This window comes from Zootermopsis nevadensis, unplaced genomic scaffold, assembly GCF_977971745.1.
Source record: "Zootermopsis nevadensis isolate Lab colony 2312 unplaced genomic scaffold, Znev_1.0 Znev_ptg000015l, whole genome shotgun sequence".
Lineage (NCBI taxonomy): Eukaryota > Metazoa > Arthropoda > Insecta > Blattodea > Termopsidae > Zootermopsis > Zootermopsis nevadensis.
In genome coordinates this window covers 8,641,614-8,666,552 of record NW_028259147.1, presented here as the reverse complement: position 1 = coordinate 8,666,552, position 24,939 = coordinate 8,641,614, and the positions used below count along the sequence as shown (strand labels likewise).

The window sequence follows — 24,939 nt, the reverse complement described above, 5'->3', positions numbered from 1 at the left end:
TAGGTCAGGGCAATCACCCTGATGATGGAGGCAGCAAGCACCTCTGAAACAGTGATAAACTTATGCCAAACTTCATGGCACTACAACCCAGAAGACAATCATCTTCATACTTTGAAGAATTAAAATCCTGCTTGCAATTTATTTTCTTCTCCTATGGGAAGAGACCATATAAAAATGCACACAGTATTTCTGAAAGTACATGGAATAACAGAAGTTTCTGAACTGAATAACTCAAGAAATATTGCCTTATTTTTATCATAAGTATAATTTATGTTTGTTACTACTGTTCCCAGGTACTTAAATTTTAAGTATTTTCAAGCCACTTATTGCATACCAAGTTACTGATTTGGCCTTCATATGCTCATATATTTAGTTTTATCTTTATTTACTTTTAGACCACTTACTTTGCAAATTACAAAAATAATTTCCAGGTCATTCTTCATGACTGATGATGTTAATTTATTGGTCAGACATAAATACAATAAAGAAAAACACAAGAGCTACTACACCTTTGGATGCTAGTAAGAAGTTTGGTCTAAAAGCAGATACAGAGAAACCTAAGTACATGTTCATGCCTCATCATGAGACTACAAGACAGAACCAAAATAAAAAGATACCTAATAAATCCCTTGAAAATGCACTGAAGAATGATTTTTCTCCATGGAGTCCATTTCTCCTTTATGGTATTTGGATACAAATATAAAATAGAAGGAAGGCTCTAACCTGTTACCATCACACATCGAATCTGAGCCACCTGTAGTTGTGCAATTATGGGTGAGGTTTCTGGCTTCAAAGCGTTCTGCATTATCAGAAGGCCAAGGAACTCCAAGCCATTTTCCAGCTGTAATATTGTCAGGATCAGTCACATCTATATACACAATAAAAAATGAAACCAAACAGTGTGTGTATGTGTGTCTGATTTACACTCCATGCTCATCTTGGCTGTCAGATTTATGAATACAATGATAATGTTTGGATGACTACACATTTTGTATTCACACCTTCTTTCATTGACAGGATAACATTATGGTGATTTTCAGGCATTTTTAACACCACAACAGACTTCTCCTTGGTGAAGAAACTGATAGCAGACTCTGTCCTCATATTTATACTTATGTACAATGGAGCCAACACAGCTCAGTCATTCAGTTCGCACAGCAATGTGCAAATGCCAGCAAGGTCACAATTTTCTTTTCACCACTACACTCAAACTAGCATTTCCGATGTGCACCAGAGATTCTCTCAAGTAGTAAAACAGCTGAAGGAAAGTATGAACCCTACACAGTGCAACAACCAAGAAAACAGCCATCTTCATGCTGGATACTGTCTACTGTCTACTGTCTTGATGTATATTTTGTACAAATTACATTTCAAGAGTTGGCTCTGCTCCCATCTTCTGGTAGTTGGCTGTCATTGTAGTGACAGATTTATTTCTGTCTGTTTTTACATTAGTGGAAACAAACCTAGTACCCAAGCTTGTATGCAAGCTGCTAGAACACCTGAAAATGGAGTCTACTAAATGGAGGGTGCAGCAGTGTGTGTGGAAGGGTCTGGATGATAGCCCACCTGGAGCCACCATCAGTGAAGATCTTTGTGGTAGTAATGAATCTTCCAAAAACATACATATTCTTATGTACCATTGTCACGGACCTTTAGAGTGTTACTTTGTCTTCAGGACTTGAAAAATGTTGATTGGAAATTGGTTTATTTTATGATGCTGCATCAGATATGTAAGGTACATAGGAATGTATGTTACACAGTAGAATGATTATAGATAAGCATAAGGGTTATACTTTACTGTACTATATTTTAATTTGGCTGGAAAGGATGAGGAAAACTTCAGTCATGAAAACCAATCCCATCCAAGGTCTGAACTGGGTACCTCCCAATTACAAGTCAGATATGTTACTACTGAGAAAACCTGCACAACAGCAAGATTTAATCTTCCTGTTCCAACCTTAAAGGTTCAATATATTGTAACAGATGGTACGACATTACACAACAAAATGACACCAAACATAACATGCACAGCACCCAAAGCACAACAAGCAGTTCTGATAAGTGTTAGCTTAGGTAAGTAACTGTGTAAGATTAAGGAAAAGCTGATCTTTGTAATCAAACATGTTAGTCACCTACTTGCTAGATGGAATCTATGTTCAGTAATTCACTGACAGACACTGCCCCTGGTGGATACTGTCTTTATACATCATGGTGTTAATATATTATACCTAAATTTGGCAGGTTTTTGAAAGTAGTTGTAATCACAGATGTCATATGCACTAAGCAGTATTAGCTTGTTATTGTTTTCAAGTTATTGTTGTTTTGCGGTTATGGAACACAGTGAAAGTTAAGAAGATGAAGTGGAAGATATTTCTGTTGATAAAAGCAGCAGTGATACTTCTGTGTCAGCAGTAGAAATTACAGATTCAGACAATTGAAATACAAGCTTGACAAATGGGTGGAAGTGAAACCTTCACATCTAACACACAGCATAAACCATCTTAAGCAGAGCCTGAGATAACTCATGACAATAATGTAGCTGTTACATGTAGATTTTTTTGTGCTAGAAAGTGTTTTCTAAAACCGGCTCACCCCCATTACATTATTTATGTTAAAAACTCATAAAACTGAACTAAAGTAATACGCCTTCTTTTGGCTTCCAATTCAGGAAAAGAATTAGTAAAGCAAGTGATTAATAGCAGCTGTTCAATGTGAATGATAATAATGTCTCTTTGATTTTGACACAACATAAATGTATTAATTTTATAATGTAAATGTTTAGACATGCTAGTAGTTTTAGATTTAGAGATAACTGTATTTGTACTATATGATGTGAGCCAGATAGGGAAGCGGCCTTTGGAAACTCACTGCTGTTTTATTGGTCTGTGAATCAGAAAAGGGTACAAACCACTGCATAGCTCAATGCAGCATTCTACCCAATTAATCCAATCAGTTAACCTTTGCCATTAAGCTACCTGATCTCTGTCGGTTCTTTGTGCCTGTTTCCAGTTGAACTTAGGAGACAAGTTCTTGTATGCAAGGGCAATGACTCGATAACCGGTCAGAGTGTATTCCATTAGAAGAGAATCAAAGTTTCCTGGTACTGTAAGAGTAAACATTCCAACATTAATAAAATGCACATGCTCCATATGTTTCCATAACACTTTAGCATACATTTCACAACAGAAAAGCATCAGATGAAACATGCACTTACAATTAAAAGTATACAAAAGTACTAAAATCATTCTTACAATTTTACTTCTGTTCACATAAAATCTTCTTGATGTGCATTTATTCCAGATACAAATATGTTATTGAAAAATCTCCTTTCTTTGCATTCCACTACATACAAAACATAAAATATAAAACACATTGTGGTCTATAACCAGCACTTGATGCATTTTTCAAAGTGATGTAAATTTAACAACATTCATTATAGGAGAAATGAAATTTATGCCTCTGTGCAGCATACTTATTGTCTGTACCGATGGCTAATGCTGTTAATATTTTCACTGACACTGGGAAGTATGAAAGCCACTTAATTTTCCACAAGTTTTGACTGTAGTAGGTGTATCCCATGCTCTGTTGATTATGACCTGCCATAGTCAGTGGAGAACACATCACCGACCTAAAATTTTCAACTTCTTTGTGAGCAGCAATTGCTTAAATGAAATTTACATTTGAAATAACAATATGATTGAAAGGGTTAACAATAGATTTGTATGTATAATAAATAAACATCATTTGCTGGGGTAATTCAGTCAGTACAGTGACTAAATATGGGCTGGACAACCAGAATTCAATACCTGACAGGGGCAGAGGATTTTTCCTCTAACCTCTGCATCCAGACTGGCTCTGGGGCCAACCCAGCCTCCTATCCAACAGGCACTGGGGTTCTTTCCTAGGGGACAAGTGCAGCCAGGGCATGACACTGACCACTCACCTCTATCTAGTGCTGAGATTAAGAATGAGTAGGAGCTATACCTGCTCTCCACCCAAGCACCTACATAGCATGTAGTGGGGCAGTTTTACTTCAATAAATGAACATCAGGGTACACAAAGGATGAAAAATCATGAAGACAGCATGTGAAAAATGCATGTTCTCAGATCTGAGATTTGTGGTTCTTATGGCAGTGAATATGCCAATTGTGTGTTGCGACACCATGTTGTAGTTAACAATATTTTGGAGGAATCTATCACTTCCATCTCCATAACAGATCTTGAAACATAAATAACCACCTACAAAACTATATGGTGTCACAACCCAGAAGAATACAATCAACATCTTTTCTCCAAAATTGTGCATACCTTTCAACTCAACTTTAATGAGTGTTATAGGACAGTAAATACCATATTGGTCTGTTTTCTAAGAGTGAGAGCCTGAGAAAATATACTTAGCTTAAAAAACTACTGGAGAAGTCTGAGCCCAGTGAAAGACAGTGAGATGATTTTGGACCCTTCCAAAAAGCAGGATATCAATTCCACTATAAGCACCGCCCACCATCACATACATAACCAGAAACACACATGCAAATAAAGTAAAGTTCACTGATAAAAGTTTCAGCTTATATTTATCATGTGAAGGCCAACAGGCTTCTTTATCCCTTTCCTTGCTGTGAACAGGGTGTCATTTTCAACTGAAATTCAAATGCATTTGGAATTATGGTAGTTACAATAAATAACTCTTCTGCCATCCTTTGGCAATTCAAGCTGTCTATAGTTTCCTGAATTTCAAAGAAACATAAGTGAAATAGACTTTGTTTTTAAATAAAACATGGAAAGGGTTAAACAAGATTTATCATCACATCATCCATCCACACTTTATCACTATCTCAATTTCTTCCCTCACATTTTCCTTTATCATATGGAAATAGGAGATTTAAATTCTCATCATGGGGCTGGCAGCCAGATTTTAATAGACAGAGAATGTCTTCATGTACCTATGTTTATGTGCAATCTTGGAGTTCAGCTATCCACGATTCTGATACTATTCAAGATTGTAAAACCAATGCAAAAATAAACTTTCAGTAATAAAATAAACCAAACAAACATCTACAAAAAATAATATAAACATTAATTAATGTGCAAATTAAAGAAGAATAGAAGCTTTTGTTTTAATATACATAAAACACCAACAGACAAAACGTTATACTAATCTTTATCGAACACGTCATTGTAAATGCACAGTCCAGCCAACTTACTCTGCATCAGACAAACATACTGCTAAACTGTTAACCCAGTAGTTAAAGTCTGGCACCAACTTTGTATTGTGGCAGTTTAAATTCCCTATTCTCATACAATAAAGGTGTACAATATGTACAAAAGACGGTCAAATTAAACAACCAAGTTACCTTATTCCAATATATAAAAAATGTAATGTAATTCAACACACCTGTTTCTTTTTTAGACAGAGTCTTGATTTTTTCTGGAGCTCCTTTGGTATATAGGGTCATATGAGGTGACCCAAATTTGCGAGCAATCACAGACATGCACTGTTTAGCCGAGCTGAATGGAAACTGATGAACTAGACAGATTTCATATGGCAGGTGCTACAAAATAAAGTTATTAACACATCATCTGTCAAGAAGTAAATTACAAATTGTTGATAAACCACATTTTCAAATAAATAAAAAAATCAGAACAACTAAATATACCTCAGTGTCATCCACATCAAACATATTTTGACATAGTTTCATTGCTCCTATCTGCAAGAAAAAATATTGAAAAATTCACATCCTACTAAAAAAAAACAGTAATCTTAACATATTGAAATATGCAGTTAGTCCATGATTTGAGAATTTCAAGGTGATGCAATATAAGTAGAGGTACTCTGAATTGTACCATGTAGTATCTTGGCTGTATGCCAGTGTTTCAGAGGAACACAATGCTTCCATCTTCACAGTTCAACATTCTTTATGTCAGCCTTTAAGATGGAGGCAGAATGTTCCCCCACAACACAGTCATACAATCAGAACACTGCACAGTGCAACAACCCAGAAGATTGCCATCTACAATGTAACTACAGGGTGGCGCACGAAATGTCATACCATTTGATTTACACATAACACATTTTTATTTTTATAAAAGTAGTACAAAACTGGTATAGAATTAATCACTATAGCCTGGAAAAATGTTCCTAATGAATAACGTGTTCAATATGACCGCCGTTTTGCCTCACGACCTCTTGCAAATGAACCCTTGTGTTCGTCACCACTTTTTGACACAAGTCTTCAGATAGCTCACGGCACAACTGCACTATGTGGGCTCTGAGCTGCACTACATTTTATGGCCTCCTTTGGTACACTTTCTCTTTGAAGAAACCCCACAAGAAGAAATCACACGGATTAATGTCTGGGCTATGAGGCGGCCACATTTTGCCGCCCTCATGACGTTCAGGAAACCGATGCAACATCACACAAAGATTAAACGTCTCGTGCAGGAAATCAAGAACCACGTTCACAGTGTGTGGATGGGCTCCATCCTGCATGAACCACTGTGTTTGCATAGGGAGACCTATTGCCAAGAGATGGGGGATAAAACTGTTTTCCAACATGTCTTTGTATCGATCTTTGTTAATGGTTTCATCGAAGAAAAATGGACCAATGATTCCGTGACTCGAAATTGCGGCCCCTACATTAACTTTTTCCGCATAACTTTCTTCTTTGTGCAGTATGTGAGGATGTTCCCTTGCGCAGAATCGAACGTTTTGTTTATTCACAACACCGTTCACATGAAAGTAGGCCTCGTCTGTAAACCATGTGTTGTGAAGTACGGCCTCTTCCTCCATTGCCGTCAATGCAAACTCTAGCCTCCGCTCCTTATCTCTCGCCGTAAGTTTATGCATTACGGTCATCTATCAAATTTCTACGAACTACAGCATTCACTCGCACAGTTGGAACATCGATACTACAATATTATAGTTTTAATGCGATAATTAAATGGTATGACATTCTGTGCGCCACCCTGTATAATTCATATTATTGGATATCATAACTGCAAACTGACACAAAACAAGCTTTGAATTTTCCAATGTGGCAAGCAGTCTGTAAAAAATAAACATCCATGTTCATTGTGTTCACTCACATCACGATGCATTCTTGGCCTAGGTTTCACCACTGCTGAACACAGCGTATCATACCGACTGGTGTCCTGTCCAGGTTTCTCCAGTACCTGCACACACAGCAGTCATAACTGCACCTACAATGTATTTCTTGATAGCATTATGCTAGGTAAGACATTAAGTTCTCACAGTGATGATTATGAAAATGGATGTCTTCTGGTATGTTGCACCATTTAATGTCATAGATATCAACACACATTTCAGAAGAGCTTATACCCTGATGATGGAGGCAACAAGCTCATCTAAAATGCCAGTATCCACCATGTTACACAATGCAACATCACAGAAAACAGAAATCTTCAACGTTATACTAACTCAATTATTTCTTTGCATCTCAATTTATATAATAATGTTTTATCAACTGCATGCATTATAAACCATCTCTTATCAATACCAATCATATTTCCATATCAGTTAATACTGTATAACATCATTAAGAAATTTAAGAATCAATCAATCAATGTTAAGGCATAACACTGCACATTCTGTTAAACTTACCCATTGTGTGGCTTCAAACATCATGATGTCCAGTGGATCACCAGTCAGTTTCCCATCTACAACAGTAAGTGAATGGCAGGTAGCCATGGTTGCTATGAAGGGTGATTCTACAGGCAAAACTGCAGGATCTCGTACTGGCTCATCACAGAATTTTGAATTCTGGGATGGCAACATACTCCACAAATTCAGTCCTTCCTCAGTTAAGGTTCCTGTCTACATAAACAATAACATTTAAATCTTTAAGACTTATTTAACATCTTAGATTCAAAGACACAATACATACCATATTACAGACTGTACAAATCTTAAAGAAAGAAATACAGATACAACAAAGCTATTAGTAATAAAATTTAGGAAATTAATTTTGCTTAACATAAGTTCAAACCTTCTGAAAGTCATGACATACAGTGAAGACAACAACTCCTTGTAATACATGTAGCAAATTACAAAAGGAAATACTTAAATTGGACATTTTTATGAAATATATCAACACACATGTTGAAACACAAACAATTGAGATGGCTATGCTGAAACTACAAAAGACAGAACCATGTCATTTAAGGAGAATTAGGTAATGGAAAGACTAACTGAGAAACAAATAATAAAAGTTCTACATCTCAACATTGTCTTAAAAGAGATATTTAAAAGAATGAACAAAGGAATGAAAACCTTTAACTCACAGAACTGTGGTGGCACTTGAGTCAAGCCCTTTGCTGTTGATTGATTCAAGTATTAAAACATGATATTTTAGATAAAACTTACAGAATTAAAAGAGATAAATATGTCACACAAACTAATTATGCTCACAGCCACAAAAATTGTTGAGAAATGAGAAAACTATTAAATGTGCTTTAATATATGTTACCTCTTAAGAGAAACATGAGAAGTAACAACACAAGAAAACAGTAGCAATGAGTACAAGCTAAAATGAATATGACTAGCTGAAATATTGTTAAAAGAGGTCTATCCACTGATTTACTTATAAAAATACTTAACTGAGTATTACATAAAATTAATTAATTCATTCCAATCAGATCTCCTAATTACATATTCACCACTAAGTAACTAACTAGCTGGCTTACCGAACCCAAAGGTTCATCACCGAATTAACCAAAGCCCTCCACCGGACCCTGTCCTGGGCCAACAAAATCCAGTTTCCTTCAACTCCTATCCCCCATAGATCCCGCCTGAGATTATCCTCCCATCTACGTCTAGGTCTCCCCAGCGGTCTCTTCCCTTCATGTTTCCCAACCAGTACCCGGCAGACACCTCTTGTACCATCCATGTGTGCTACATGCCCAGCCCATCTCATTCTTCTCGACTTAATCACCCTGACAATACTGGGGGAGGAGTACAGATTTTTAATCTCATCATTATGCAGTTTTCTCCACACTAAAACATATTTTAAAGAATATGATATTTTTCATGCTGCAAGCATTTTGGAATATAGCAAACCATTCCTGAGTTCGATATACCAATGGACATACCTTATCAAAGCAGACAAGTTTGACCTTTCCACAGACATTGATCCTTGGAGGAGATATACAGAAAATTCCCAATTTTTTTAGTCTACTCTGAGAATAGACAGTACCGGCTGTCATCGCCGCAGGTAACGCAGGAGGCACCACAATTGTCATTATGTCCAATGTCCTCAACAGAATGGTTTCAATAGAAGCCTGTAATAAGACAAATATTACAGACTCGTTATCAATTACAACTGTCATTACCATCAAACATTCTCAGCCAGCACAGCCAGAGCCCTGGCCAAGATTTAAACTGGGTACCTCCCAAATACAAGCCAGATATGTTATGAATGAAACTACTATTATTTTCTCAACTGTCCACTATCCAAGGATATTTAATATACAAGGCATTTTGAGTGTTTACACCATTCCTGTCTTTAGATCTATGGCTGTCATTAAATTGGTGCTTTTTTAGTTTTATGTCTTTGACACCAGTGGCAGCAGTCAGGATCAAACCCAGCAGTCCGGCAGTTACTTTTCAAGTTTAGCATTTTAGGATTTTGGGTTCTCTCAGATTGAGACCAAATTTTCCCATCCACACCCATTCGGTTTAGAATACAGTATAATAAAAAATTAAAGTATAAAATGTGTGTGTCTTAGACACTTGTAAGATAGAGACTGTACGATTACCTGATGGGACTTAAAATAAATTGTTTCTTTCATGTCCAAAAATACTGTGTACACTTACATGTCGTTTGACATACAGATGAATACAATATGCCATGCCTAGTGCTGCAATTAAGAATAGAAAAAGGATAAATCGAATAGAGTCTTGGTAGAATTTAAATCCAGACATAGGCTTTGGAAACAGAATGGACCGAACCAATTCTCCCTTCACTGTTGAAAATCCTGTTCGGACAACCACAGCCATCACCTGTATAAAAAAACAGAAACATAACCTAAAAACAGGTTTATCTCCATGATATGTTTCAATAAGCACATAAGAGCAAGTATTAACCCTTTAACTTCCATAACCAGCATGCATAGCATAGCATAGCATAGCACAGACCACACAACATTACTATACCTGGGATATCCTGAGCTACAACTTTCACATTTTTTTCATCTTTCCTTCAATGCCTATACCACCTGTGATGGACTGTAACTACTGTTATCTTCTGCTAAATATATGTAACAATTTGTATGACTCTAATGATAATATTGTTCATATTATCATTTCCCACAAGGCACAGGGCATTGAAACAGCCTTTGTGGTGTCCCCTCCATAATTGCTGGCCCTCAACCCAATCAATTTCAATATTTGGAATCACTTAAAGAAGTCCATGCTATAAACATTCCACAGAACCTATGACATCATATTTAGGATGCAGGACACAATGCTAGTCACCACTCCTGGTATGCATGAGTGTGCAAGACTAATTCCTATACCCATTCTTGTGCATATTACTAACAAAAACTGACTAAAAATTTACTCAGAACAGAACCTTGTGGGACAATGGTTCTCAACCTTCTGTGAGTCATGAACCAGTCAAATTGCAGTGGATTATTGAAGAAACAGAAGGTACACTATGTATCTGACATTACTCACTAGAAATAACCTAAACCTGTCTATGTAAATTTTAATGCCTTTATGCAGAATTAAAATAAGAGTCTACTATGCTAGACTAAAAACTATATATAAACTTCACCCTCAAAACTAAATGTTTATCTATCAACAGTAACGAATTATTTGAAAGAATTCCTTCTGACTCTCACCTTCAACCCTGCACAGGAATACATATAACAAAAAAAGTATTAACTGACTGTAAACATGCATCTGTAAATTTTGTTCATATTTCTGTTTCTGTATATACAGTAAGATTAACTGTAATCTTATGTGATCATAATTGTCACATGTCAGTGCATGTAATTTATTCATATGGAAATTAACAAATGGGATATTTCTATACATGGACAGATTGGCATTTAGTAACAAACATAGCTTTGAGAAAAGTGAAATTGTAGTTGTCATTAAATATAATGCAAAACTGATAAGTAATTATTAATGATGTTACTGTGTGTGTAATTTAATTCATTAGTATATTGATGTAGCTCTGTAAATACAGAGACACAAGTAAATGATTCAACAAAAAGAAGGTACTTTCAGAAACATCAAGAGCAAAATGAAAAAAAAAGAATGTTTCAATAAATTCTTTAAATACAAAACTAAGCTACATATCTCATTCAAATGTTAAATGCTCAATTTCTTGTATCATGAGCTGTGTTTAGCATACATCATAAAATTCATTCAGATCATGCAGAATGGGTATGGATACTGTAAAAATGTATCTTTCAATCATTTTGGGAGTATTGTACTGAAATTTAAATTCATATAGCATGTAAGAAGTACCTTGTTGTCCCCAAAAATCCTGGTTTGGATGATATGAGTACCACTAAACAGTGTGTGCCTCTTGTGACTAACAGGATCATAATATTCATCTGAATGAGGTGGAGGAGTCTTTGTAACTGGCATGCTTTCACCTAAAGCAAAATTAAAGTATTTTATTACGATTAAAATGTTTCACAATGGGTGGGTAGGTGGGTGAGGAAGTGGACAGATGGGATGGACAGCTGTATGGATTGAGGTGGAAGGGTGACAAGTGGAGTGTCAAAAATTTAACAATGTTTTCAATTCCAAAGATTATATGGTACTGAATGTTAAGGTAATTACAGTGAAACCTCGATGCATCGTTTTCGGCGGGGGTGGGAAATAAAAACGATGAATGCGGGAAAACGATAGATGCGGGAAAGCATTAAAAATTAAAAAAAACAATGTTTCTCTTTCAAAGTTACTTCTTTTTACCAAAAAAGTCTTTAATGGACAACTGGTTTGTTGAAACTTTACGTTTTAGACCAAACAGAGCACTTTCCACGTTCAAAATATTTTCTTCGTCACGTTCACTAATATTAAGCGCATAAAAGAACGACTTCACTTTCGCCAATGCAGCGAGTGCTTCGGCAAAACTCGGCAAAGCTTCGGGCTCGCATTCGTCGTCTTCCTCTTCCTCACCGCTCCAACCCCCTTTGCGGACAATAACAGGAAGAATGGAAATACTATTACTGCCGAACTCAACGAAACGTAGCTGTAGAAGACCCTGAACCGCTGGAAACGAAATGAACCAGAAGAATGAAAAGTGCCGCCAGCCTTTCCTTTGTACTTGTAATAAAAGCATTTGTGAAGAAATTCACACTGCACATGCCATCTGGCATCGCTGGAACGAAATATGAGTGCACCCTAATTAAAATCGTAAAATTTCTGACAATGCGCGCCGCCATTCTCTCCAACTATCACCCCTGCACCGCTGACCATCATTCCAAAAGAATGTGCTGGTTGGGCGACATAACAGGTTACCGCTACTGTGTATTCCAAAAACATTATGCGTCTTTCGGTATTAATTTATCTCTAAACCCAGCATTTTAAATTCTCAGAAACGATCATTGCGGGAAAATTGTAGGCCGGGACTAAGATTTTTGAACGATCGATGCGATAAAACGATAGTTCGAGGAACGATAGAAGCGGGAAAATGTAACATTATTTTATATGGGATGTATTCGGGACCGAACAAAACTGACGATGCATCCGGGAAAACGATAGTTCCGGGAACGATGGATAGAGGTTTCACTGTAGTTAAAAATTAACTGAAAAGAAGCTAGAAGGAAACACCATGGCCTTAACCATAAAAATCCTCAACCAGGACAGCCATTCTTCAGGGCCAAGACTTCAACCTGGGACATCCTGAATGTGAAGAACAAGTGCTAACCACTCAATTACAATGTTCAATATCATATTTAGAGTTTGTGATTTTATGTATTCATGAAAGGAAATTAGTCTGCTCAAGATAGATTTAAGAAACTCCATTCTTAGATGGCTTATAAAATGAAGTACATATTCTTCAAAATATATTGACAGAAAGGACTGTTTAAATAAATATCGTAAATATTTACATTTTTCCATTTAGTCATGGGGACTTGGCACAAAACTCTGAATGTACTTTAACCCTTTCCATACAATGAGCAAGACACGATGCTTTAAAGCTTAAAAAATGTTGTCCTGGCATCTCTCTACAGTTTAATACAACTGCCTGTGGCTTTTCATCAGTATAAACAGTAACGGAAGTTATCTCTACATATAAACCAGCATCAAAATGTATTAATGTATTAATAGGAAAAACATCTTTTGGGAGATATCACAAATTCATACATTGGAGATAATTCAAACTGGCTTACCTGTAAGGATGCTCTCATTTACAATGCAATTACCAGTGAGCAGAACAGCATCACAAGCCATAAAGCAACCTTGTGGTGGGATCATAATGACATCTCCAGGTACTAAACAACTTGCAGGAATGTCCTCATATGCTGAAACATGTACAGATGTTTATAAAAAAAGTCCAAAAATCAAAATAAGACCACTTCAGAAGCATATATGAACAAGACAAAATAATATTCTGAAAGAAAAACATTTTCTGAATATATTCAGGTCTACCTTCATCAACAAAAGAATTCTGTTACTGTCATTTTAAAAACACTTGAACTCTGCCACAATTTCAAAGAATTTATTAGCAATTCATATGATTCTGTCCTGCATACTATGAGGGTGGTAAAAAAATATGGTAACAAATACTACAATGGAGCACCAGCTATCCTGCAGTTTCTGTGGCTTTCATGTGAATGCTGGAACAGGATCATGAAACAGGTCACAAAAGTTTTGTATCCCAAACTTTCTAAAACTGTACACAATCATTCCCTCACTTTATCTGACACTAAACAGACTCTGCAGTTATTACATAAATCCATGCATGGTACTGACTACATATGTGCCCTGGGACTCAGGTATCCACTGAATGATTTCACAGGGTGCTGAGCACTCCCTGAACTTCCCTACCTTCACGTTAACTTCTGAACCATTTCCCTATAATTACTTTTAATCAATATACAAGTAGATACCCATCTGCACCTAGACAAGCTCTTTGTTAAATTTTAATAATTTTTCATACTGCTTTGTGCCTGTGCATTTTTTATAGGTGGTAGAGCTGAGATGTAATGTGGTCACTTGTATTCTGACTAAGGATATCCTTGGAATTCAAGAGCAGAAGAGGTAAGTGAATGCACTGCAGTTCCATTCCATCGTGTTTCTAGTGCCAGCTCTGTTTTTGACAGAATTTTGACTTGTTTGAGAATGTCTGCTGTGATAATTTATAACGCAAACTTGAGCACCCCCTGGAATGTTTAAAAGTCAAAAGTCATGGATGTATCTATGATATATAAGAAGACTTTGGTACACATCACTTCCAAGAAGTGACCACAAATCTTTAAACATCTGCCTCACTGTAACACCAAGGCACCTACCCCAGCGTAGAAGAAATCAGCGTCAAGCACCTTTAGCCAGGAAATGACAGCGTGTTGCATGTCACCATCAGCTGCAAATCACTTACCAACCAGGTGATCCTTCAGGGGTCCAGAAAGATGGAAATCAATTTATGCAAGTTTGGGACTGTGTGGCAAGTGGTCCAGATCTCCCACACATACAACATGCAACATGCTGCTACCTTATGTTTTGAAATTGCCTTGTAGTTAGAAAACACAACTTTATTTTACATTTATTCTCTCACTTACAACCTCACTGGCTTATAAGAGTGTCTCATTGTTTTCTTTATGGCATTTAAATTTTCTCCATATCAATATTAGATCACAGAAAACATACCTGAACCTTTCCGGCAGACAGTAACTGCGGCAGAATTTGAGGCAGCAACCAAATCTCGCAATCCTTCACTTTGCTGAAAGAGACCACAAATATCAAATAAACATTCATAATGTAGAAGCACTTTTAATAATTTTCTTCACTGAGGAACCCAGTGACATATAACAATAAAAAAAAAAGTTGCCTAATGTTCACAGTTCTGACACTTCACACAATAGAAACCTACATTAAATAATGCTAGTTTTACTCCCTCCCAATAATATAACAGAACCACCACATTTGTATCACCGATGGTAGGGAACTAAAAAGTAAAAACACAGAATGAAGGCGAATACAAATATTATCTTACCTTCCGAGTCTGGAAAAGAGAAGTGACAACTGACGCAGTAGTCAAGAACACAATGCAACATGCATAGTATAAATACTCATCAAGGGACCACAAGATAACACTAAACACTTGAAATATATAAAATGGATTGAACACCTCCTCAATAAACAGTCGCCAGTACGATTTTACATTGATTATGATCATATTTTCTCCATGTAACTGAATCCTGAAAATCCAAGAACACTCATATAAGACATTTTCTTTTAAAATATACTTACAATGCAGTGACCAATTACCTATACCTCTTTTGCTCACACACTTTGGAGTACAAATGTAGCTACATTAACAAAGTTAAAACAAAATATATTTTCTATTAATATCAGCACCATATTTTTCAACAAGTTCAAATCTGTTAACTGGTAAGGTTATGTTACAATGGATTGGGTTAATTTAATTTAATGAGTGGTATGATAAGTTCATGTACAGTCTAGTTGGTACAAATATAAACACAACCCAGCTACTTTACCCCCAGGGAAAAGGCACACAGTACAAACTACAGAGGAGGCTGAGTGGGTCCCAGAGCCAGTCTGGACATGGAGACTAAGAGAATACTGAGTATGACTGATACATAAATTGTATGGCCATACACACACTTGTTCTAGAGAACTGAAACATATCTGCAGTACAGAAGAGTAAAGAAAAAACTGAGGTAAGTGCTGATGGAGTAATTATTTTACTATTTAATAATAATGTTTATATTGATATTATAACTATATGACCTTTGCATAAATTGGGGGATAATATTAAACTAGATCTTAGGAGAAAAAGGGTGGGTAGATGTGCATTGCATTCATTTGGCTTAGGATAGGAACTTGTGAATTTTTGGGCCATAAAAGGTAGGAAATTTCTTGATAAGCAGAATGTACTATCAGTTTCTCAGGAATGACTTTGGTCTATGGAATAAAGTAGTTACTACAATTGTATACAGATACATCATTCCATTTTATCTGTTTTTCCATCAGGTTTAAAGTCAGTCATTAGAATGGAAAATTCAGTTTTTGTCAGATATCAGAGGTTCTCATGGTTGTGAAGATGTAAACATGGTCTTCTGGATTCAAATACTGTGTGATCTTGTACCTCGTTACCAACATTTCTAAGGAACATTAGCAACCACCTGCAAGACCACATGGCATCACAACATAGAAGATTGTGATCTATGCCTGTATGTACACACACAAGTGCAGACATGGTGATACCATAAGTCATCTTTCAGCCTCCAAACAGTCACACTTTACATCAGTGAAATGATTGGTACAGTGACAATGGATGACACATCCAGGAGCAACCTGGCCAACCCTCAGAAACAGCACCAACTATCCAGCAGTTTTTGTGGTTTTCTAGGTCCATCCATCATGTGATAGCATTTTTAGTCAGGTTACAACAGCTTTGTTTCCCACCCTTTCTAAAATTGTACTTAATCATTCCCTCACCTTCTTTGACACAAAATAACCTCTGTAGTAATTACACAGTTATTAAATAATACACAAAACAAACCAAGAAGCTTCTTACATCTGTTCTTGCTCATTTGCTGAGAGTCCATGTGACACATGAAGCTGAGACAAAGTTGTCATGCCATCATCAAGGCCATGTAATCTGGTGAAGGCCTTTATTCCATCATCCCACACAAATTTTAGCAGATGATGGTGGAAGTAACGTATCTGTCTCACTTGCCCTGACCCAGGCCAGCTGCATACTGATATAAAAATTTGTTGTATGGAATAATGCCCATTAAAATCCTGCAATTTCACAAACATTTAAATATCAATCCTAGGATTGGTTTGCAACCCCATTTTGGGGTTGTTAGGTTTTGTTAATAGTTATATTTAAAAAAAAATTAAATGAGTTTTAAGAACTACATGACAGGCTAATCCACGATACTCACAGTATAAAATTTCATTGACCTAGATTAACACAATTCTTGTTGGCAGTACAAAATTTCATTAAATTTGTTTTGTCATAATTTAATGTGAGTTAATCCATTTGTTCAAGCTAGCAAGGGCAACATTCATGTAAATTTGGAAACAGTAATTTCTGGATGTTAAATAATAATTAATTAATGCAACATTTATAAATTCATCAACAGAACAGAAGGTGTGTATCAAAAAGGTTCCTTTCAATGCCAACTAAAACTGCCTTCTGTTACTAGGCAGACTTTAAATTCTTATACAATTTAATTAGTGCACAGAATACACCTTTATGATACAGTGTAAGATTAGAGGTTGAACTGTGATGATCATGTTTGGGTCTAGTATTAATTTTACACACATCAGAAATTGGACGAAAAATTTCGAAGTTATTGATTATTAATGTCATTAAAGCAAATACATACCCAATGGCAAATGGTTAAATGCAAAATCTCTACAAAACTAATTTTTAGTACCTGCCACATTTTTTATCTTCCTTACCAAATTAATTACCTGGATTAGTAGTATATGGGCCTCTTCCAAGGAACATTTTGAATATTTAATGTAAGCCGCATACTGGCAATACCAATGTAGTAGCATGTACGGTATGCCAGCAAATAGGACTGCAAATGCGTGAAAGACAAACTGTTTGCAATAGCTAGTCCTGAATCCATAACATGTTAACCTTTCTTCACTTTCAATTTCTTGACTATTTTCTTCCCCAATGACTGCATAACCTCGGTGATGGCTAAAACCAACTAAATTAAACACTTTTCTACCTCTGAACGACATTATTTACTGAGTATCTTCCACAACACTGAACTATGCCTCTATACTATTAAAATACTTAAAACAAACTATACTGTTTCGCTTAATACTGAATGCTGTATCGCCATATTCCATTTTCCTGTCATTACTTATTCTCTTCGAGCTGCCTTATCTAGTTGGTACGGCCTAATACGCTATAAAAATAACAAATACACGAGCCTACAACATAAGCAGCACAATGTAATTTAACAACTCCATTGCCTCATTCATAAAACAGAGACGTCGCGAGTTGTTGGTATCGTTTGACACACACACCCACTTCTAGCGAGACGTCAGCTGGTACTTGCATTTATCCAGTTCAGTCAGATAGCTTTCTTTGTCAGTAGAAACAGAACGTTGCTGTTGGGCGCGTTAAACGAAATGTTGAAACTCCAAGAGGCATCAACTTCCTCATAACAAATATTCACGGTGTAAATTCCCTTAGATATTTAATCCATATTTTCAAATTGATTAATATTTCGTGAGTCAAACAGGGAAGCCCTTCCATTCCAACTACCGACTTTATTCAACTTTTTTATCCCTCTTCGAAAATGTTACTACAAAACTCTAAAAGTTGGGTTATTCGATAATATTGCAGTTTACGATGGGGGATATGATAATGTTTATCATAAATTCTCCTTTAAAATGAAATATTGATAGCTTTAATGTCATTACCAATTTGTATGAGTTTTATTTAAATAAAACTGAAGAAAATTATGTTGAGTATGGGTTGTCCCACTTAACATGGAACATATTACAACCATATATGTCATAAGCAGCATTCACCAGCATTGTTCTTTGTTGTGACTCATTTCATGCTGCTTATGACTTATATGTTCCATGTTAAGTGGGACAACCCATACTCTAATTTTCTTCAGTTTTATTCAAATAAAACTCATACAAATTGGTAATGACATTTTGGTACTGGAATGAAAAGAAATTAATAATCCACAGTTTACAAAGTTTTTATCAGGGTGTCCCATGTCTGATATTTTAGTAGCATTCATATCACCCTTGTCCTTGTGCTTAGTTGCTTGCCATTACTAATTATACTACAAAAAGACTGGAAAGGTGTACTCTTGGAGTATACTGACATTCTTCATACCATGTCAAGTAGGTCATGTTTCTCAGTTCATTCTTACACTAATAGGATCCCAAGTCATTTTTGTGCACGTCTTCCAAAAATTACCTTGAATAACTCTCAGGAACAATAAAAATTCCATTGTTACACAATACTCGGTTCAAATGAAGAGGGCAGGTTTCTATTATTACACAACAGTAGGATATCTGGTCACATTATTGCAGAAAAGTCAAGTCACTCACACTAAAGGTTGAAAATACCAAAAAATTGGAATTTACCTCCTTTTCTTTGAACACACAGTTGTTTTCACAGGTACATGCATACTTAAAGCACATGTACATATGCACACACAAACTAAAGATGTTGGTTTTAATTGGGCAATGAAACATGTAAATTACACTGGTCTCATTTTAAGTTTCTGAAGAAAAAAAACTATATTTCTGTTCTTGTATTTATTACTAGAAATTACTTTACAGAAAATGAAAATGCATACAAAAATTAATGTACCAAGTGGATACAAACAATTTACAGTTAAAGTCACAATTATGAAAACTCAGTTTTATCATTAAAAATCCTCTGAGCATATATAACAAATGATATCACAGAAATAAAAATCCCAGTCACTAATATATACCTATTACAGTATTCTGGATCATCCCCTAGGGTGAGCAGAACTGCCTTAAGCCTTTCCCAGCCAGCGAAATTATTGAACCAATGAGAAAGGTGGTGCTAGGCCTAGAATGATCTGATCTGACAAATACTTAGAATGTTTTCGATTGCACATTACTCACATGTATAGTACACGACTGTAATCTTGAGACTTGCAAGGAATGCAGGAAGTCCGAAGCGTTAAAGGCTGACGCTATCTTTCCTCCTTCCTCCATCACCCCACTTCCTCACCCCGCAAGTCTCAAGATTACAGTCTTACACTGTATGTTACAAGATGAAACAACCATGTAAAATATTTTATTTTAAGACTTCATGCTCCTTCCATTGTATAAACAGGCTTTTCTTGTGTTATGAGAACTCAGGAAACTGGTATTCATGCAACATTATGAATGATCTTAATAGAGGTCAGTAGATCAAAAAGCTACAGAAATCTGGCAAGGTTCAGTCTCACTGACCCTGGAAATTTAAGGATTTTTTAGTGCTGATGTAACCAACTTTGACATTACACTTTTGTTGCCATAATGTACAACTGCAGTGTCACCTGAAGTCAGGCCTAGGCCAGTTCCTTGTACCAAAGGAATGGCCCTTCCAGTATTCATCATAAACTCTGTGAACTTATACACTGATACAAAATACATTTACATTCTATTCAAGTGTCCCATAAAATGTTCTTGTGAATGTGGTCAACAGACTATTCTAAGATTTGCCCACATACCAGTGGTTCCCAGTGTATTCTTAGCCAAAACCCAAAATCATCTACCAGCCTTAGACTTGACCTTTTGGACACCTTTCAGCATTAAGTAGGAATTCTCGTTTACTCTTTGTAAACCTTCTGCTTTGTTTTCTTCATTTATTTAACAGCACTCCCTCACTGTATACAAGAAGTTATATGGGAAGATGACAGTGAATTATGAATTGGGAAAGCAGTGGCAGGAATCAGTTGAGTTTATTTAACCTAATCTAAATGCTCAAAGAAGCCTCCTAGATGGTAATTCCTGTGTATCTGTAATATGGCTTATGCCTCCAGGTATGGTCTGTGACCTAATGAAGGTGAAGGTAGATACCTAAATGTTTATGATAGCACTCAGTGGGGGCTCTTACCACCAGGATGACAGTGAAGATGACCATGACAGAAGAGGTTAGTATGGGTTCTGAAGTAAACTTGGGGGGGCCTGGTTTTCCTCATATATATGAAGTTGGCATTTTGTTAATGCCGAGAGAAGGGAAAGGCATGCAGTCAGTTATTTGTAGCCTTAGCATTCAAGTTTTCTTCCCATCTCATGGTGATGTCAGTTGAAGAGTTCACTAGGGACCTACACATGTTGATATACTGGATGCAAAACACATTCAAGCCAGAGGTACATCATAGTAACAGAGGAAGGGGAAGATGGAAAGGAAAATTGGGGAGCAAGATGCCATATGCACTGTTGTTTGGTGGTCTTCTCCTCCCTCCACATACTTTGGCTGGCTGTCCACCAATGTGTCTATTTGTAATGGTCAACATAGCTCAGATATAGCTTGCTAGAAGTATATGTATGGTGATACATGTGTCAAAACATGGGTTTAATGATGAAATCTGTAATGTATGGAGGCACGTGTCAGCATAAAATCATTCATATCGTGTTGTGGTAAGACATGTTGCAGCATGCTGTCTCTGATGCAAAGAAGATGCAAGTGAAACATATCCTGACATGAATATGGTCATTACACAATTTGTCTTACATTTTGCCAGTCTGTAGTCAGTCAGCATAATGGATAGAATCAGTTAACATGATTTCTGGGAAGAGTATTTTAACATACCTTTTTACAACTTGTTTCTGGAAAACAAAATGTAATAGTATTCAAATAAACCATGTCAGAATTTATGCATATTCTCAACTTGTGGCCAAGTGCAGAGAACAATTTCCTGGCACTAACAAAAGATTTTGTGAGAAGAGAATACACAATTTCATATGAAATCAATACATGGAAGCTGCATTGTGATTCCTGTACTACCACACATTCCATATGTAGGCCCCTTAATTTCATGACACTTCAATACATCATACAATTTTGGAGTAGGTGGGGAAGGGAGCATTTATTTCATAAATCAGCTCTAATTTCAAATTTATATTTAATGACTCTTAGCTATATGAACTGATCTCAAAATATCTATAAAGATAATTTACAAATTTTAAAATTATGCTTTAAAATGATCACAAAATTTCCATATAGGTATGCATTTGCTGCCTAATAAATAAGCTGCTATAACTTTCATCCTCTGTCATTTCACAGCTGTCAAAGTAGTTTATGTTATCCAAAAAGGAGGGGAACCTGTCTGCCAATGGGTTAATATGAAATACATAAAAATGACTATTATTTTGTGAAATCGTGTGGGAAGTCTGAATAAGGCTGGGAGACAGTTTAGGAACAATAACAGCAGGTACCTGAAGGAACTGAAAACAATAAAAAAAACTAGGCTGGGAATACAAAAATGGAGTGCTAATTCCTACTGTGAACCCCAACAACTATTGTCTGGATTGTAACTCAGAGTGGGAACAAATGCTGGTTATAGGCCTTCAGCTGCTTCATGTCATGTAACTACAGAATCCTAACTTAAAGACAAGCCTCTTCATCTTAAAAACTGTAACATTGAGCACATAAAACTGACTACAAATCACCATTTATAAAACAAATTTCTCATAAAAATGACAAGCAATGAAATTAAGTAACATGACTTATTGTTCCGTATTTGTTACTTAAATCAATACAAGTAAACCACCAAACACATACATTACATCCAACCATGACCTTCATTCACTCTATCATCACGTGTCATATGTATATCACATGTTTATTCCTAATAGTACAGAAGCAGTCAAGTTTTCTACAATATATAGACTTATTATAACTATAAACAAGTAATTGAATATATTATCAGATTTGTAAATAAAATTATAACATAATAATAAGACTATTAACTTTTTATACAAATCTCTTAATGACCCCAGGTAGAAATTACATACTCATATCTCACAACAGTTAATTGCACCATATTTCTTGCATAATTTATGTGTCTGCTAGCTGCTGCTATGGAGATTTTAATAACTGGATAACTCAGCACAAACATTGAATATAAATTATGTTGGTTAGTTCATAGGTTACTTAATGATGCTGTATCGACTGCAGAGAGGCTATACAGTATCAGATAAGGCAAGATAATAATTATGTGTAGTCAAATGTAAAAGATATGGGCAGCAGTAACCATGGCCTTATTCATGGTATTATCCCTTAGTTTAAACTGAAAGACTGAAAAAAATACCAATTTTTTTCAAATAGCTAGTATGACAACTAAGGTTTGAACCAAGTACTTAAAGAATACTGAGGAATACAGTAAAAATTGATAAATTATTGAGGACTTGCATATTTATACTGGTAAATGGCTTGGCCATGGGAAACAAATTAAGGTAGACACCCAAAATGGTGGTAGAATTGGAATCAGAAGTGGAGCCCCAACATACCTCCTGAAGATGACTGTCTTCTGGGATGTTGCACCATGTATTGTTAGAAACTGGCTTACATTTCAGACGTGCTTACTGCCTCCATCATCACCCTGATTATGGTGGCAGTAAGCATCTCCAAAACATCAGTCAACTTCTACCAGACTACACAGTGCAACATCTCAGAACCATCTTCATAAAAATCACCATAATAACCTGAAATGTAAGACACCACCTGATTCATCATAATTTTCTATCCTTATCTTATTCATAACCTTAACAGCTGATGTAGCATTGCTAAATAAATAAGTAATCATGTACCACCTTCTAAGTATGCAAAATTTGTGTAAGTAAATACTATAATTGAAAGAAAACAAGAAAATGGAACCATGCTACTCTATAATTAGGTAAATAAATGATGTAAATAAAGTCAAACACCCAATCCAAAAATGACTTGAAGCGTGATTTAACAATTTCAAAAATAACTATCAGTGGACTTTAATTGTATGTATGAAGTACTTTTCCTATTAAACTGTATGTTCCAAATTTATTTAGCAATTTATGACCTCCCTCCCACCTACAACACAACATTCACAGTCCCCTGGGGGCTCATGGTTCTCAGGAGAAATTAAAGTACTGGAACTGAATAAAACCTACTACTAATGTTCAAGATGCAAATCAAACCTTCTCTTTGTGTGAGCAATGGAAACTGCAAAATGGAGCATTCTCTTGTCTAAAACGCAATTGCTTAAAAGCAGCAAGGCAGTCCCTTGGGTAATGACTATAACAAAATGCCAGTTAATATTAAGCACAAGTTTAGGATCCAATGGAAGATTAACATCTTTCACATCCTCATTTAGCGCTATTTCTTTCTACAGAACTACTAATGTTCAAAAAATGTTTCTCCTAGAAACACAACTTGCATGGGCAAAATAATGAGACTATTTGAACCCCATTACACATTCAACAGATGATGTAGTCCTTTGGGACAATCAGTTATCTTCAGTATGGAGTGAATTTCCAGCAGTTCACAGATCATCTTTGTCTCCATCATCATGAATGGATTAGAAGAGTGATGCAGCTGCTTTTTTGTATACATACATACTGATGATGGAGCCACGGACAGTCTCCAAGACACCAGTAATTGCTGTCTACTGACAAGGCTGACTACTCAAGAAGACTTCACTGCAATGAGTCAATGAAAGATTTAAATCTCAAATTTGACATGTAAATATTATATTCTACACATGAATGTCCTTCTAATTAATGTTTAAAGTTCATCAAGATAAAATATAGATATAACATTCCACTGGAATTGGAGAGATAAGTCCGAGTAATTGCATCTTTGACCTCAATATTTCAGCACTACACATTTACTAATGATAACTAGAGGTGGGAGAAGTGGCTTCATCAACAAATACTTCCCCTTCCAAACAGTAAAATAAGAAACACAGAAAGGAGCAAGCATGTTAACCTCATATTATGTGTGTAATGTATAGCTGTTTTGATCTTCAGCGATATAAGACTGCTCAAAATGGGACAGAAACACACTTATTTCCTTTCTAGCCTACTTTCCTTACTTTATGCCTGTATATATGTCTGTGTATCCCTAATAACTCTTCAATCAACTGATGGATTTTAATTAATTAACATCATGCCACTAGAGGCCACCTCACATTTGTATTTTTTATCTTCTAATATAAACAACACCAACATAACAGCCACACGATATTATTAGGTGGGAGCAAAATATCACTTAATGAGGGTTC

General features: G+C 36.0%; 2 protein-coding genes across 9 annotated transcripts in view; both read right to left on the bottom strand.

The window, feature by feature from the left end:
- Positions 1 to 18,271, bottom strand: part of LOC110833284 (polyamine-transporting ATPase 13A3-like) — a 28,277-nt gene extending 10,006 nt beyond the window's left edge. For 2 of the 3 annotated variants that reach the window (XM_022071146.2, XM_087349205.1), the window contains exons 1-14: positions 17,648 to 18,271; positions 16,740 to 16,966; positions 15,192 to 15,396; positions 14,846 to 14,918; positions 13,369 to 13,500; positions 11,492 to 11,622; positions 9,830 to 10,015; positions 9,106 to 9,294; positions 7,619 to 7,831; positions 7,084 to 7,170; positions 5,655 to 5,705; positions 5,393 to 5,549; positions 2,976 to 3,103; positions 724 to 841 (exon numbers count right to left, since the gene is read on the bottom strand). In XM_022071146.2, the coding sequence (XP_021926838.1) occupies positions 724 to 841; positions 2,976 to 3,103; positions 5,393 to 5,549; positions 5,655 to 5,705; positions 7,084 to 7,170; positions 7,619 to 7,831; positions 9,106 to 9,294; positions 9,830 to 10,015; positions 11,492 to 11,622; positions 13,369 to 13,500; positions 14,846 to 14,918; positions 15,192 to 15,396; positions 16,740 to 16,966; positions 17,648 to 17,926 (2,176 nt within the window). In that variant the 5' untranslated portion in view covers positions 17,927 to 18,271. The remainder of the gene's footprint in view (positions 1 to 723; positions 842 to 2,975; positions 3,104 to 5,392; positions 5,550 to 5,654; positions 5,706 to 7,083; positions 7,171 to 7,618; positions 7,832 to 9,105; positions 9,295 to 9,829; positions 10,016 to 11,491; positions 11,623 to 13,368; positions 13,501 to 14,845; positions 14,919 to 15,191; positions 15,397 to 16,739; positions 16,967 to 17,647) is intronic. The other variant, XM_022071147.2, reaches the window with a different exon arrangement.
- A 1,188-nt stretch (positions 18,272 to 19,459) lies between these two features.
- The window catches only part of Zyx (lipoma-preferred partner zyxin), a 110,866-nt gene continuing 105,386 nt past the window's right edge, over positions 19,460 to 24,939 (bottom strand). For all 6 annotated transcript variants that reach the window (XM_087349192.1, XM_087349193.1, XM_087349194.1 and 3 more), the window contains one exon: positions 19,460 to 24,355. The gene's annotated coding sequence lies outside the window, so the exon portion shown is untranslated. The remainder of the gene's footprint in view (positions 24,356 to 24,939) is intronic.